The sequence below is a fragment of the Lissotriton helveticus genome, chromosome 2_1, assembly GCF_964261635.1.
Source record: "Lissotriton helveticus chromosome 2_1, aLisHel1.1, whole genome shotgun sequence".
Lineage (NCBI taxonomy): Eukaryota > Metazoa > Chordata > Amphibia > Caudata > Salamandridae > Lissotriton > Lissotriton helveticus.
The window spans coordinates 1,017,705,228-1,017,722,404 of NC_136059.1; the positions used below are offsets into that span (position 1 = coordinate 1,017,705,228).

The 17,177-nt window shown below is 44.5% G+C and overlaps 1 protein-coding gene across 1 annotated transcript in view; it reads right to left on the reverse strand.

Moving 5' to 3' along the window:
* Window positions 1-14,336: 14,336 nt before the first annotated feature.
* Window positions 14,337-17,177, reverse strand: part of LOC144818410 (carnosine N-methyltransferase-like) — a 138,719-nt gene continuing 135,878 nt past the window's right edge. Inside the window, exon 8 of the mRNA XM_078675783.1 lies at window positions 14,337-15,701. Within this exon, the coding sequence (XP_078531909.1) occupies window positions 15,600-15,701 (102 nt within the window). The 3' untranslated portion in view covers window positions 14,337-15,599. The remainder of the gene's footprint in view (window positions 15,702-17,177) is intronic.

Sequence of the window (17,177 nt, forward strand, 5' to 3'; positions counted from 1 at the left end):
CCTTTGTTCATTACAAGCTGACATGATAGCTTCCAAACACCTACACACATATGTAAACTCCACAAATTTGGTAATGTGTTAAAGCGGGTCAATCGGGGTGCACTCACCTAACCTTCAATGAAGGTGAAAAAGTACCTATAGCATATAAATCACACTTGTACGCAAATGCAGAAATGTGTTTTGCGTCCACAGAAAGAATTCTGACAGCAGTAGAGACTGCTGTAGTGAGAGAAAGAGCACTGACTCAGGGGAAACAAATCATTGTCATAACTACAGTACCGGCCTTAGAGTTTATCACAAAGGCAAGCGTTCCAAATGCTAAAGCTTTACATCCAAATGGATACAATGGGCTAATTCTCTCACTGCAACAGATGCAGACTACAAATTTGATTCTACACCTAAAACGCAGGCATTCCTGCAATACGAACAAGAATATCCCCTCCCGAATGAAATAATGCCTCTCTATCAGTATGAGTATATTATTTACACTGACGGATCAGCCCATAGGAAGTAAACAACAACACAGCGCCACATGTGCAAATGTGAAGGGTCGTAAGCAGAAGGCAAGTTCCATCCTAGCACTATGAAGACACAGGAGACTACACAGCATGGCTGGCAGAATTAAAAGCCATGTTACTGGCACTAATAAATCCAGATAGAGAATTCCCTACACTGATTGTGTGCGATTCATTTTATTGTGCCAGTCATATAATGAATATCTTCACTACTGGGGTCAGAATGGGTTTAAAGACTCAAAAGGCTGCACAATTAAGCATAAATCACTTTGGGAACAGGTAGCAGAGTTAAAAAACAAACTACCAAGAGCTCACGTGATACACACACTGAGTCATCAACATGATGGAATTCACGTTGAAGGGAATTCGTTGGCTGATGAAGCAGCAAAAGGGGCATTACAAACTTCTGCCTTGACTGCATTCACTCGTTCTAGCACATGAATAGACGGAGATATATGGTAGCTGTCATTGCTTCATGCAAAAACAGCTCAGCTGCACCAAAGAAATTTACACTCAAGTACTCCTGCAAGTTAGATTAAAAAAAATAATCAGTATGCTCAAATTACAGGAGTGGGGGATAGAGTAATACCAAACATGTATCGAATATTAGGTTTCATTCTAGCTGCACACAAGGTCTAGGTTCTGCACACGCAGGGATAACAGTGACAGTTTCTCTATTGAAACAATGCTATTGGTGGCCAGGTTTAACTAAACAGGCAAAGAACTTTGTCATAACGTGCGACATCTGTCAGCAGATGAAGGGTTCCACTGTAGAGTGTCCTGCGCAGACACCATTATTGATATCACAGACCACTGGCTTGTGTCTATTTGGACCACTGCTGCTCCCTACAGTCAGATGGGACAATTATATCTTGGTGGCAGTGGATTCATGCTCTATAGATTCCTGTGGATTTGGCCCCAGCGCTTGGCTGATGCTCGAACTGTTATAAAAGATTTGAGAGTCTTCATAGGGATATACGCAGTTGGCACATTACATTCGAACCGTGGCCACACGTTTAGCTCTAGGGCTTACAAGGAAGCCATGGGAAGTTTGGGTGTTGCACTGCGGTACTCCTCTCCATACCATGCTGAGGGAAATTTGGTCATGGAGAGGAAAAACCGGGACTTAAAGCAATCTTTAACAGCAAGGATATTAGGTTCGGGTGGTAGTGGAGTTAATCACTTACATGGGGTTCAGAGGGCACTCAATAATATGCAAAGAAGTTTCCAAGAAGTAGTCACCCCTTCCGAAGTTCTATTTGGGACGAGAATGTGGGTACCTGATCTAGACTATGGAAGCACAGTGGCGGAAGAAAAACCTTTTGACATCAATAAACGTTTGGCTGTTTTACAGGATCTCAAGGAATTCCGGGCACTACAAAGCAATGTGCAAGTAAAATGCACCACCACTGGGGAAGTGAAATCTGTCACAGCAAGACCTGCCTGGATCCCAACGGTCAGGCATCTGGTCAAATAAAAGATTGTGGACAAAAAATAATTTGGACAACCATACAGAAAGCCTGTCCCTGTCTTAGCTGTAGAAGGAACAAGAATAGTACTTCTGCCTCTTGCCGGCAAAAACGAAAAGAGGTTTGTCTCCATCGATCTGATCAAACCACACTATGTGGCTGATACTGAATAGTAGGGCTCGTGGGCTCCTGGGTAGCCGCCGCTCTCCTCTCACTACCATACAGGAAGTTTAGACAGAAAGACATAACATTTGAAGAGTCACCAATACAAAGTAATGGACTTTCCAACAATGAAATGGAACTCGTCCCGATTCAAATTGAACAACAAACTAATAATGAAAGACAAATATCAATTTGACATACCAGGGATATCTACATAAATATGTCTCTACAAGAGATGTCTGCTACTTCAACAAAATCTGCTGAACTACCAAAGATAGATCGAACTGCATCTGGCTATTTAATCAATTTTGATACCTTCTCTCTTGATCCCAGTGAACATGCCAGCTCCATTTTCCTAAAAACAACAACTTCATGATTTTTACATTTTTCTGAAAAAGACTTACCTAGTCTCACCATGGCTACAGCTCTAGATAATAACTGGAATACTGTTTTTCCCATTCTGGATTGGCCTGGTGACTGTCTTTTGCTTACTCATGAATGGAAACGATCTCCCAAAATGCTCTGCAGTATCAACTGTGAACTTGGCCTAGAAACCTCATACACCGTTTCATCGTGAACCAAGAGACCTGTCCTTCGTGAACATTACAGCTGTTCCAATTCCTGATGGTATAGTTTGGGACAGAGGATCATATGATTTATTTGGTCCCACTGAACTTTGAAAATAGCTCATGTATTTAAAATCTCTTTAAATGATATCATTACCTCCAGTACATTTTCTGACGATTGGGATTTAGAAACTGTAAATACAATGTTGTCTGGTTTAGAACAAACCGCTGCATTTTCAAGCATTGAAATGTTAGAGGACATAACTGATTACGACACATTGTACTGTTACCAACATTATGATCATAATTTTTTACATAAAATCCAGTATCCCACGTAATATTTTTACATACCACCAATGGGAACATTGCCAAACACCACTGAAATGTATTTCACGAACGTTTGCACAGAAGTTTTCTTATTTTTCAGGGTTTAACACTTCAGACTTGACCTCATATTACTATAAGGTTGCAACAACAAATGCACAGAAAAGTATGCTAACAAACACCAAACAGATTTACTCTGCATCCTTTATTTCCCAACCGCCTGAACAAGGTTTTGACTTATTGAATGACACTATAGACATAAAAATCAGTCTGGGGTTCAAACAGAGGGCAAGTTCATGGAACAGAAGCACTATTTTGAGCGTGCCTCATTTCACAGCAGATAATATTTCTGAACAACACTGTGCAACAGACTTCCTGTCTTGGACTAGCCAAGAACAAAGATTTGAACACACCTCAGATTACCTCACCTGTACACTTTGAGGAGAGGCAAAACTTTACAACACATGGTGGGGATACACAAGATGACATCCTACATACACTTCCATACAATTCATCAGACCCCAATTGGAAGGGATGGTTAGTTTGTCCTACAGACACAAATACGTGTCAAACAAGATTCAGGGGCACCACCGAAGGGTTTAGTATCCATAGGCCGGACCAACACTATGTACACGAGAACATCCGGGGGTGGTGACATCATACAGAGTTGGGAAGTTATGCCTCGATTGGCTAAAAACCTCAACTCTGCCCCAGGTGAAATAATATGTATCCTTACTGTCAGAAGACTTTCAGGGACTTTTTGCTGGTTCACCGAAATCCACGCCAGAAACGCTTCTTATATGCTGTTTATTATGAAATATGGAAAATTTCTCAACAGGAAGGTATGGAGAGATTTTGTGAAATTGAAAGAATTAACTTAGAATAGGCTTTGGCTGTGGTTGACAATGGTATGACCACTTTAACATCTAGAATTTGTTCTCTGGGCAACATTGTATCTTCTGCTATAGATATAATGGAACAGGATCTGTCCAAACTACAGCACGCAAAGTTACGTTCTATTATGTTGTTAAGCTGGACAACCAAAGAGACGACTCAATAGGTTCGATGACACCTGATTCACACATCCGTCTTAGTTCTTCTGACAAATCCTCCGACACTAAACGGCACATTCCGAAGCTTGAGCTCGACAGGCACAGCATATTCTTTTACCTTGATAAAATGTTTGAACCTTTTGATGCATCCCAAATTATCGGCAAACACATTCTCAAATTTGTGGGACCAAGTGGAGAAACTTTCACCTTGATTGGGATCACCCACCACAGACACTTGCACAGACGTCCCAGGCCTAAAAGTCATCCCAAACAGACCATGGTGGTACCATCCCAAAATCTGAGGCCTTTTCTTTAGACATAAACCTTTCCCTGAATGGATCTATCCTTAAATATAGGAGTAGGCTCAAAAAACCCTCTCAACTCAATCTTCCTGCCTTCATACAAAACAGGACTCTTATCTGGTGTTTGAAGAGGCTTGTTCGCCCAGTTACTCTCAAACAACTCTTCAGTGACCATCGTCATGAGTACTCCAGAGTTCACCAACAATTGTACACACTTACCTTCAACGATAAGATCCACCACGGGATCAACACAATCCTCAGTCTTCATAGACTACCATGATGACATCAGTCAATGAGCTCACAACTTAATTCAGCGAATCACTCTTTTGTTCCTCAGAATAAACAACATTGACATTCACTCGGATACCACACATTTTAGCTAAGTGCCCTTGTTTGCCACACTTGTGGCATGAGGCATTCCTAGCTGGACAAATCAGAGATTTGGGAAAATAGGAGGGAAACCCACACTTAGCACACACATTCTTATTAGGTTCAACAAGTGACTTGTCTTTTTCTCCCTGAAGCTTAACGCCTTGATCTTTGCGCTCATTGAAAACAGCAACATTTTCTGCAGGTTTGAGCTCTCTGGAGGCTTTCTGCGAAACCCGAGTACTTTTTACAATAGTAGTAGTTTCTTGTAAAGACGGGTTTTTCAGAGTTAAGTTTCTCTTGAACTTTTTTGTCTCTACAGTGAACAACAATCTGATCTCTGAATAACTGAGGAGTAAAATGTTCAAGTTCACATTCCGAGGCTAAAATACGCAAAGCCGCAACATATAACACAATACTCTCGTCCGGGTCTTGTTCTCTTGTAAAAAACTTATGTCTAGCTACAACCAAACTGCCTTCGACGTCAAACTTTTTCTCCAACATATTTACAGCTTCATCAAATTCATTCAACTCATCTTCTCCTTCCACCAGATCAAGAGGAGGCAAATGCTTGAGAACAGCCTGACCCTCAAAACCTAGATTGTGCTCCAAAAGAAATCTTTTACGTTCAGGACTGAACCTAGTCCCCCCCCCCCACGCCCGCCCCCCGCCACGGAACCTAAATATTTAATAAATGCCCTGTACCACACTTTCCACCTGACTGGTGGATCACTTGGAAGCAGTAAAAAGGGAGGAGGAGGTTGAACAGGTTGCATTTTACAGAGAAAAAAAACCAATTTGAATGTAATTAAGAAATGTGAAATTTAGAAACTACAAGCTTCTACCTGTGAGAAAAAAAGTTAAGATGCACATATTACCAAAGAAAAAACAACCAACATACACAAATAGAGCATAATCCCAACTTTTCCACAAAAAAGTTGTTTTGTTCCTCCGATACTTCAGAAAAAAATTAGCAAGAGCTATGCAACACAGTACCGTATGATCAGGAAACTCTTGTTGCTTAAGTGTTGTTGTGCCAGTGAAATGTGAACAAAACCATAAATCAACACAAGAGCTTTAGGTACAGAATGGAGAAAACAAAGCGTCTAATACACTCCAATGTTTCGAGAAAGTCACCGCTTGAAGACGTGACGATGTAGCATAGAATCCGACAACAGGAAAATTGCAGCAGAGACAGCACAAAGTTTCTCAATCCGGCCAGACAATGTTGCCACAGAAACTGGGCCGCTTCAACATGATAGATCTCGTTGGAGCCCAAGCATAGCCAAGGTGCTGTCCTTTTTACAACGTCACGACATCGCGTAGCTTTCAACAGGAAAGGTTGCCACAGAGACGAGACCAAGCCGATTCAATGCGTTGCCAGGGAAATGCGTCACACAAGGAGGACGTCAGTGAAAACTCCACAATGACGTGACCCAGCACGCAAGAAAACCCTTGTTGAACGCTTCCCAACTGCACGTTAGTCAATTACACGCGCCATGCATTCATCAATACCGCGGGAGCATTCCATTTCATCATCAGATAGAGTGGAGCAGAGAGAGGAAACAGATTGCTCAATGCATGGACAGGCGGATAAACAACGCAGCCAAAGGAGACTTGCACAGGGGAAAAGTGGTAAAAACTCACTGTTCCGTATGACCACTGTCCCAATCAGCAGCTGCGAGGCAAGAGTACTCTGGCAGGATTAGGACAGTGTGGCTGATGCAACTCATGGAAACCAACAGTAGAGTACCACAATGACAACTCTTTGCGTAGTCTGCTTCAGGACAGCAAAACTCAAACTGTAGAAAACCACCCAGAGAACCAGGGGTGAGGAACTGGGAGCCTTTCTAGCTTCAAAACATTGAGGAAGAGCACGAAGACATCAACCAGGAAACCACTGGAACAGATTAAGCAGAAACACAGCATACAGAGATGCAGCACACGTGGATGGAGAGCGGAACAGTCCAACTCTTCGCCCATTTTGTAGTGATCACACTGTAGAAACACTATGTTTAATGGCTGATCATCTCTACAGCTTCCATGGAACAATATAACTGCCCCTGGTATTCAAACATGCACATTCCATCACCATGGCAGTGACATCATGGAGTCATATGACCAGAGCTAAGGAGAAACTAGAAAGAGACTACTATATATTGGTTTGTGGGTGATAGAGTGTAGTAAACCTGTACTGCACTCCACACTATTTCCACATGTTTTAGGTATGCAGACATGAAGTTTGACCCCCTGTTTGAAACCACCTCCTTAGGAAACCCTACCCTGGTGCAGACACCAATGAGGGCCTTGGCTACTGCAGGGGCTGTAGCAGTCCTAAGCAGAATTGCTTCAGGATACCAGGTGACTTGATCCAGTACCACCATTATAAACTTGTTTCCTCATGCTATGGGAGGTTCAAGTGGACCCACCATGTCCCCCAATACCCTTTCAATGGGAACCCACAACCACTGGTAGCAAAATTAAGGGGGTCTTTGGGTGTCCACCTGTTTTGCCGCTGGCTTGACAGGTGACACAGGAGCTGACAAACTCCTTTCCCTTCTGAGACACCTGGGGCCAGTAAATGTGGCTGCCCAGGCTTTCCCAAGTTTTGGTTGGGCCCAGATGCCCAGCTAGGGGGATGTCATGAGCCAAAGTGAGTAAGAACTCCATGTACATTTGAGGCTCTACCACTCTCCTAGTGGCACCAGGGTTGGGGTCTCTGTCCTCAGTGTACAGTAGTCGCTCCTCCTAATAGACTCTGTGGGTACCATTGATAACTCCCTTTTCCTGTGAGGCTGCTTGCTGCCTCGTTGGACAGGTCTTCTGTCCAAGGCACAGCTCTTCCCTAGTGGGTCTCCCTAGGCCTAAGAGCACAAACTGTTAAGGTTCACGTTCCATAGGCTCAGTTCCCTCTGGGGCTTCCAAGTCCTCTCCATGAAGAGAGGGACCGTGAGTCTTTGGGTGTTCAGAAGCTGGTTTCCCAGTCTGCTTACCTTTCCTCTTAGAAATTTGGGCCATTCTTTCACGCTCCAACACCACTTTTTTTGCCTGCTTTCGGCTCTGTGCTATAGTCTTGATACACATAATCTCAGGGATGTGAAGCATTGTTGCATGGGTTTTCACTTCTACCTCAGCCCATGCTGAGGTCTCCAGGCCATTTCCAAGCAGACAGGCAGCTGAAAGCTTTGGTGAGGAGGGACCCAGTTCTCCCTAGGAAGTGGAGGAGGTTGGAAGTTACCCTCATCTCCTCCATCCTCTTCCCCATCTGAGGTCTTCACCTTGCTCAGAGGGGTGGTCCTTAGCATACCCTGCCAACAGCTTCTGGAGCATTTATTTGGAGGAATGGGACCCCGTGGTTATGTTTTTAAGTTTACATAGAGACCTTTACTCCCTAAATTCTAAGTGGAGATAAGGGGTGAGGTTGAGCTCCTCAGCCATATTCTCTATGTCATTAGTTATATTTTCATTAGCAGTTGGGTTCTTGTTAAGAGACATTCAAAACATTCTAACCCCTCTTACCCCCAACTATGGTGAGCTTTTATTTTTCTAAAAAAATCTAGCGGGACTTAACCAAGGCCCTAACAAGACTAAGTAATTTGGAAAAATTGTCAATTCCAAAAATTCCTAATTCTAACGACAATTTAGGAGTTCTGTTGTTTGATCAGGTGTTGACCAAGTCAGTCCAACAAATGCAAAGTTGTAGACCCCACCGATGATCCACCAATGTAGGAAGCTGGCTCTGTATATACTACACAAAATGAGGTATGGCATGCACAGAGTCCAGTGGAACTCCAAAGGTAGACAGAGGTAAAAGTAGATAATACCTTACTCTCTTTTTGTCTTAGAGTGGGCGAGCAGTAAGGCGTTTATCAGAGTTAAGCCTTTATTGCACAAACTAAGGCAAGAAATGATGTCATAGACTCAAAGACTGAACTCAGACCAATTTGCATAAAATATTAATTTGTTATTTTAGTACAATAACCAAGCCAGGCCTGGTGCAGGTAAGCAAAATAATACTTTGCAATATGTATGCAATAAATTTCAGTTGAATGCAGAGTGCTGAGGCCCAATGTCATCCAATGGGGCATAGGGGGCATCCAGTTGGTGGCTGCTCATGAGCAGGTCACAAGGTTGTGGGAGCAAAGCTCCTGGTGTTAGGCTCCGGGGAAAGGGGGATCCAAGTTCGCACACAAAGTGCACCTGCAGCGGCACAGGGGCAGCTGGGTTCAAGGTGCTGTTTTGGCATTGGGTGTCTGTTTTCAATGGGGTTTCTCCGGTTGCAACAAACACTGCAGGCTTGGGGACGAAGATCTTCTGGAGGTGACCACCAGTTGGAGAGGTAAGTTGGGGTGCCTGAGGATGCTGGGACACCGTTGGTTGGGCCACCCAAGGCCGCGGGACGTCAGGGGCAGGGGTGTCTTTAGGCGTTGGATTTTCTTACCAGCTACAGTCGTGGGTGGGAGATACTCCAGAAGTGGTGCAAACTTGCGGATTTGGCCGGAGCTAGAGTGTGTGGGTGAGCAAATCCGATGCTCACAGGAGACAAAGTCTTAGTTTGGTAAGGCAGGGCAGGTCCTCTGGGTTTTTGGGGGCTGCTGGCTGCAGAACATGCCGGGATTTCGCTGAAGCAGGTTTGAGGTAGGGCCAGACCGGTAGGGCTGGGGCCAAGTCAGTGGGTGTCCTCCTCCTCTTAGTTCAGCAACGATTCTGTCCTCCTTCTCTTCGTGCCTGGGGAGGCAAGGTTCAGTGTTGCCTCTAAACACTAAATATAGGGGCGTTACAGGTAGGTGCAGGTCGGGACCAATGGGTCCCTCCCTTGGGGTGGATACACCCCCTATTATGCCCCCCTCCGGTGGGAGGGGGGCAAATGCCTCACTCTGGTTGGCTGGGGCCCCCCCATCTGCAAGATGGCAGGAACTGAGAGTTGTGCTTCGCCTCGACTCCCCTACCCAAGGGGTGGGGTTAGCAAAGGTGGGCATACCTCTCCTTCGAACATGGTTTTCCAGCAGATTCTCCTGCCTAAAGTGGGGGTCAGAACTGGTGGAGGCCTGCTGCTGGTAGCAACAAATGGCTGGGGTAGCTCACAACAGCGGCAAGCTTTTAAAGCTTCCCCTTTGTGGACCCTGCCCATCCTGGGGTAGGAGGCTTGGCATCTTGTCCCAGGATGTGCATTGTTTCAGAACCAGAGAGTGGCAGGCTTTCGACTCAGGGGTCCAGAAACATGTCTGGTGGGGACAGCTGGCGAGCAGCCACTCAGCCAGGACACTAAACGTAGGTCGTTTGTTCAGGGGGCATCTCAAAGATGCCCTCTGAGTGCATTTTTCATTAAGTCCCACACTGGCATCAGTGTGGGCCTAATGTGCTGAGAAGTTTGATACCAAACTTCCCAGTTTTCAGTAAAGCCATTATGGTGCTGTGGAGTTGACAAACTCCCAGTAGCATATACTCTTAATGGCATTACTGCACTTACAAGGTCTAAGAATGTTCCTAGGCACTGTACGGGTACAGGGCTCATGCACCTGTACCCTCCCCTCTGGTATAATGCACCCAGCTAGAGGGGTGGCTTAACTATGCCAGGACAGTGGTTTGTAGGCATGGCACACAGGATGAGTACCATGTCAACTCTTCACTTTGTTCTGCACCAAAACATGCAGCCTGCAATGGCAATGTATGTGTGTCTAAGGGTGTCACAATAAGTGCTGCAGCCCTTAGAGGCCTTCCCTGGTCACAGTGCCCTTGGTACCTATGGTACCGTTCACAAGGGACTTACATGTGGCCAGAGAGTTGCAAATTGGGTTTTGCAACAGTACAATTTAGGGAAAGAACACAGGTCCTGGGTACCTGGTTGGCAGGAACCCAGGGTACACTCAGTCAAAGTACATCAACAGTTTGGCAAAAAGTGGGGGTGACCATGCAAAAAGGGGCAATTTCCTACACAGAGGGCAGAAAAACTAGCAGAAAAGGGCAAAACAGGGGGCAGAAAAATGAGCAGTAATGGCCAGACTGGGGAAAGGGAGTTTGAGGAGGAACTAGCAGAAAAAGGCAAACAAGAGACAAACTAGCAGAAAAGAGCAGAAGTTGGCAAAACAGAGGGCAGAAAAACAAGTAGAAAAGGGAAAACTGAGGATAAGAAAAATTAGCATTACAGGCAAAACATAGCAAGAAACAAGCAGGGGCGGCACAAACAGAGGGCAGCAGATAGACAGGCAGCAGAGTGTAGCGCACTGTGGGCAAGTTGGACAGGAGAACAGTCACATGGTAAGCAGGCATGAGGACCTGGTTAAAAAAAAAATCTCTGCAAAAATCTATTGAGCTACATTTTAAATCTGGTGGGATACCATCACATCTCAATCTTTGGTGGGCTGTGTGTTAAAGAGCTTGTGCTCATTTAATCAACAACAGGGACAGAATAGAATTGTTGGGACACCTAACAGCAGCTCAACGTCAATACAGAAACCAGCATTTACAATGCAATAGGTCTCGCAGCATTAAAGTTTGAGTTATTGGCATTGTGTATGACAATGACAATGGTTATAACTTTCGCAAATGTGCCACCTATTGCATTTGTACTGCAATATGTGTTGAGAGTGAGTGAGTCAGTGAGTGAGAATGAGTGGGCGAGTTAGTGAGTGAGAGAGTCAGTTAGTGAGTGAGAGAGAGTGGGTGAGTCGGTCAGTGAGAGTCTGGACAGTGAGTGAGTTAGTGAGTCGGAGAGTCAGTCAGTCAGTGAGAGTCTGGTAGTGACAGTGAGTGAGTGAGAGAGTGGGAGAGTCTGTCAGTGATAGTGAGAGTGTGAGTGAGAGTCAGTGTGAGTGAGAGTCAGTGTGAGTGAGAGTGTGAGTGAGAGAGTCAGTGTGAGTGAGTCAGTGAGAGTTAGTGAGAGTGTCAGTGAGAGAGTGAGTGTTAGTGAGAGTGTGAGAGAGGGAGAGTGTGAGAGTGAGATAGTTAGTCACTACCTAATTGAAGTTCTGGGATGGAAGTGTATTCTAAATTGAGAAAGTAAACTAGACAGACCTTTGTTTATGAGAATTGTATGAGGGAAGCACAATTATAATGGAGATTTCAAGGACAGAAGCGCCTGTTGATTGTACATACCCTGGATAGAAAATCCCAGGATGGGGAAGCTTCCTTGACGAGGTATCCCAAGATGGCGGTATGGCCTGTGTACGGTTACTCCCAAGATGGTGCTAATAGGGATGCCGTACCAAGGCGGCACTTCTGGGTTGGGATAACACAGGATTGGGGCAGCTCCTGGTTGTTGTACCCCAAGACGAACACTTACTGTTTCTGGTGCCTCGTTTTGCTGTATTATCTCAAGAAGGCAACACATCCCAGGCTCTCCAAGATGCCACCACTCTCTAACGTGTCACCTTAACATGGCTTCGTATCCTGAAATAAGAAGCGCAAAAAGGCTTAACAGTGTCAGCTGCACCAAGCTGCTAGAGCTAGTCTGGCTTCACACTAACATGTGCTATAATTAACAAAGGCGGTTGATATGCCCATAACGTCACGTCTGCCTAATATCCATTCATAAGAAAACACATCGCTTAAAATGTCTGGCTTCACACCAACATGTGCTGTGGTAGGCTGCCAATTCATAAGAGGGCGGCACCTCCGCTGCTCCGATTTATCGCTTCCTTTCTTAAGAAAAATCTTGTGCACATGTGCTGGAGAAGAGGGCTCAGAACTAGCCTCTACCCTGTTCTCACCACCACCTCCCACCCCGAGAAAAAGCGATGAGACAGACCCTCTCCTGCCAGGGCTGCAAGGGAACAAAGTGCTGATCAGGGGGTCGAAAGCGATGAGATCAGATGTGCTGGGAAAGGAACACGGGCTCTTCCGAGAAGACAGCTTTCTGGCTTTTACAGAGCCTCCAGACCCGCACCCAAAACAAATAACACTCATCAGTGGTGACAAAACAAAAGCTGTTCAGTGACGCCAGACATGCAGGCAGGTACGTATTCATGACCCCCCCCCCCCACCCCGCCCTCCCCAAAAAAGTATTTTCCCCATCAAGTGTACAGAGCTTTTCAGGGGCTCGACCCCAACCCATCTAGGCCACTGTCCTCTATCTGCCTCTTACCAAAACCTCTGTAAGCACTCCTTCCCACAACGCGGGGCTGTGCGGAGAAACACTGGTTTAATGTGCGTCTGTCTGCAGCACCGCACAAAAGTCACTCCGGAAGTGCTGCATTAAATATCAATTCGGGGAGATGATCGAGTTAATAGGGGCACATGAATAAACTTTGCACAACCTTTCGCTCCTGCCCAGGAGTTCCTAAGCGCAAGCGTGCTCTTGCCTACGCTGAGGCGATGCACCTCGCACTCTGGCTGACATAGGAGCCGCTCAAGGTGACACCACGGACGGGGACTATAGGATATCGTCATGCTGCAGCGTTAGTGCGTTCTCCGGTACCTGAACACCACCCATGACTCCAGGTAGCGGAGAGCTTTCTTGTAGAGCCGGAGCACCTTCTGCTGGTGCGTGAGGTAAGCGAAGGACATGGCAGCTTCCTAGCGGCAGGCTCGCACCAGGCGGCTGAACCCACGGCCTCCCGTTCCTCCCAGCTAACCGGTTTCGGTGGCCCTTTAGAAACAAAAGACGGGCTTACACGACAAGTGTAAGGTTGGTCGCCATCTTAGAGCTGTAGTTCGTAGTAGTTAACAGTCTACAAACACGCAAAATAAACGGCTAAAATCTACTTGTCAACTTCGCTCATTGATACCGTTGACGTTTAATTTGAATATCAAATATTATGGGGGAAACAAAACAATAAAGTACAACTTTTTTTTACAGATCTATTAAATTAATAAACTAACACATACGCTTTCTTATTTACAATTAACTGATTTCCATTAATTGTGAGTATCTGTTGGAACGCGAAGTTGTCCTTGAGGAAAACTACCGTGGGGCGGGACTTCCATTTCCTGCTGGAAGCTCGCGCCCACGGAGTGGCTGGCTAGGAGAGGAGCAATGGTGACCCGGGGCTCCCATGCCCGAGGGAGAGCCCTGCGGTGGCGGCTGAAGTCCGGAGTGGCGGTAAGTGGGCCTTAGTTGTAGTGGGGGGGGGGTCTCGGGTGTGTGTGTGTGTGTGTGTGTGTGTGTGTGTGTGCGCGCATGTGTGCGACGGCGGGGGGTTCTCTGTATGTATGTGTGCGTGCGTGCATGGGCGCTCGTGTGTGTGTCTCTGTGTATGCGCATGCGTGTGTCGTGTTGGAGCTTCCCAGGAGACAGCAGCTGGCCACAGCGAGCGCATTCGCGAGCGCATGGCCCGCGCCGATCGCCTTCTCGGAGAGGAAATGCGCGCGGCCAGGTGCTGTCTCCTGGAAAGCTGCGTCGCTCACAATAAGTCTCTGGCGAGACAGCGCTTCGCGCTGTAATCGCCACGAGACCTAAAAAGGCAGCACATCACCGCACGTTAAAGAACGTGGAGATTCCCATGAGAAAACCTCAAATGTGGAATTTGTAGAGGAAAACGTTCTAGAGAATCAGATTTGCTAAAGTACAAGTAACCAATTGCAGACCCTTTATTATCAACACATCCAATTCCCACCGATATGCAAATTACTGTTCTCTGACAAGCTTAACTATTCCTATGTAGTATTCATTTTCCTCCCATCTAACAAAACATCTTTTAAGGGGGCAATGTGCACACATTCATTAAGTCTGCAATGTTGGTTTACAAAAGAATATCACAACTTCCTCTGCCCAAAAAGCAGAAGCATATCCTTTGGCCTTTCAAGCAGCACATTAAACATTTTGATGAACAGCAGTCTACATTTATCAGTCTGGTAGTAACAACACATTTTTCTTCAGAACCACTACTTTTATGCGTCAAGTGGTTTGCTTTATCCAGTATACTCGGTTTGGGAAGATACTTTACAATTCATGCACATAACTGTAACTACACTTAGAAGGTATGTAGCTCACACAGATAAATTGCAAGGTACTATAGTGAGGCCTCATTGTGGTACACATTTATTATACCTGATTTGAATGATTTGAGATATCTGCGATTAAAACATTAAAATTAGTAAGCCATTTTTCCTTTTTTACATTTAATAAAAACACCTAGTAATGATCATAACGTTTTTACAGTAAGAATGCTAGCTCCCTTGTACAACTATTTTTCAAGAGCAACCAGTGAGAATCCATCTCTTAAGAGGTACAACATTTCACATTCAGCACAAATGTCAACATTTTGTTTGCATTACCAGGTTTTAAAAAGGCAAGAACCTAAGAGTAAGGTAACTTTCCAGTCCTAGTCACAGCTATGATTAATTCTTCAAAAAATGTATAAAACAAAGGAATGTGCAGAACCAATCTATCAGCGAAGAAGACCAAAACAGAAAATGCTGCCAACTGCAGAAGACCGTACAGATCTGGTAGAGTAGTTTAGTCTTAAACACTAGCAGGGTCAGGATGACAAAGGACGTTTAACAGACAGGCTACGATGTCCTTGTAGATAGCCTTAATTTCATTTTGAAGATCTATTCCCTTTTAGATACTGCAAGAAATGAGCTAATCTGGCTCCAGAGCAGCTTTGGTGGAGAAGGTCCACATGTTGAAGGAGCACTTTAAAATGAAGAAACAGTTTTTCTCCCAGAGAACTTCCGGTGGTGGTGTTTTAAAGTAAATACCTTTCCACAAATCCTCGTGACAAAAGGATGTATAGTGGTTAACAAGAGGGAACTATTCCGATAATAAACTGTTTATTCAAGTTCTGAATATGAAGGCACTGCTGAGCTGAGATTAGTATGAAGTTTGAGCCCACTGTGTCCTCTTCAAACAATGTTTCACTAGTGCGATTTTTGTCTAAGCAGCACTCTGTATGGGCATCTACTCCGGTTTTCGAGCAACAAAAAATACACTTTCGTAGATATATTTCATCATGGAAAGATCGTTCGCGGTGTAAGTCGATAACACAGTTTCATTCTCCACCTAAAATAGGAAAATAAACTTTAAAAATAAAATAACCGTACAGTCTTTAAAAACACAAGTCAAGTTAATTTAAACATGTAATGTTTATACATTCCTTTGTGATAAAACCCACAGGTACTCATAATCAACAAATATGGATAAGAAAGAGACTAAACTAGCTCATTCAGTTCGCTGCTCATGTCCGTTTGTAACTTGCAACTAATCACCAAGTTGAAATACTTCATAAAGAAACTGTGATGTTACATCACTGTTAGTTACACCTATCTCTCGGAAAGCAGCCTTCTATTTGGCTGCTTGCTGGAATTGAAAAGTGTTTACAATCAACTGGAAAGAGGAAACAGTTCGCCACAGGGTTCAAGGGAGGTGTAAACATCTAGTACTCAGCACAACAGACTTTTTCAGATTAGAATATTTTGGCATTGACTGGAAACATTTCTATGTGCTAAGAACAGCTTTTGAAACTCTACTTGCAGTAATTGCATGGAAACCCACCAAAACAACTTGCTTCAATTTGAATGTCTTCGCACCCATCCCCCAAGAACAAATAATAATGTTGGTTAAATGCATCTTTGAATAATTGGTCCTCTTCTTCTAGAAAGCAATTTCTTTGGGTAAATGATTAGAGAAGAAATGGATGATCAGTAGGGTAGGGTGTAAGGTCACAGGTCTATTTTCTACACCACCTTCTAGATCTTCATCATCAAGTATGTATTCAGATAATTCCACATGAATCTTATGGGCTTAGACAATACCAAGGCAGTTATCAATGAGGCACTGACTGAGACAATGTCGACAAGAACACTTACATTGTTAATGTTTTGGGAAGTGATCGCTTTTTTAACAGGATTATGTTTGATGAAACTGTTGTTATTCAGGCAGGAGACCGGTGACAAGTCCGCTGAGGAAGAGGCTTCTTTATTACAGCGCCTTCGTTTTGTCAATTGATGCAACAGTTTAGGAGGTCCTCGATAACTTCAAAAGAGTGGTTGTCAGTAACATTTTGGTAGCAAATGTTTTTTAACCTCGTCATTGACTGAAGAGTCAAGACCATGACCCAAAGGAAAGATAATTGGAACCACAGGACAGTCCTTTGACCTTAACCCTCCATTCCCCCCCCCCATTTATCAGTTTTCTCCATGTCTCTTCAATTGTGTTTTTGTACCTTAGATGGGGATGGTAAAGTTTGAAGAGGCACGTCTAAGTGACTCTTTACCAAATAAGGAAGCATCTTCCTGGACACAAACACACATTCACATAATTATGCTAAAAGGCAAAAGAGACTTTCTGAATAAAGGTAATCTTAATGAACAGTCTTTAAAATACTGAAGCATGCAACAAAAAAGTATTCTTTTTAGAGTTTCTCAGCCTGAGCACAGCAAATATTAGGGAACTCCAGTGATCCAATATTCCAACAATAGACTCCAGCGAGTTCAGCGCAGGGGCTAGGAATGGAATGAGACTCCCAGTGGTATTGGA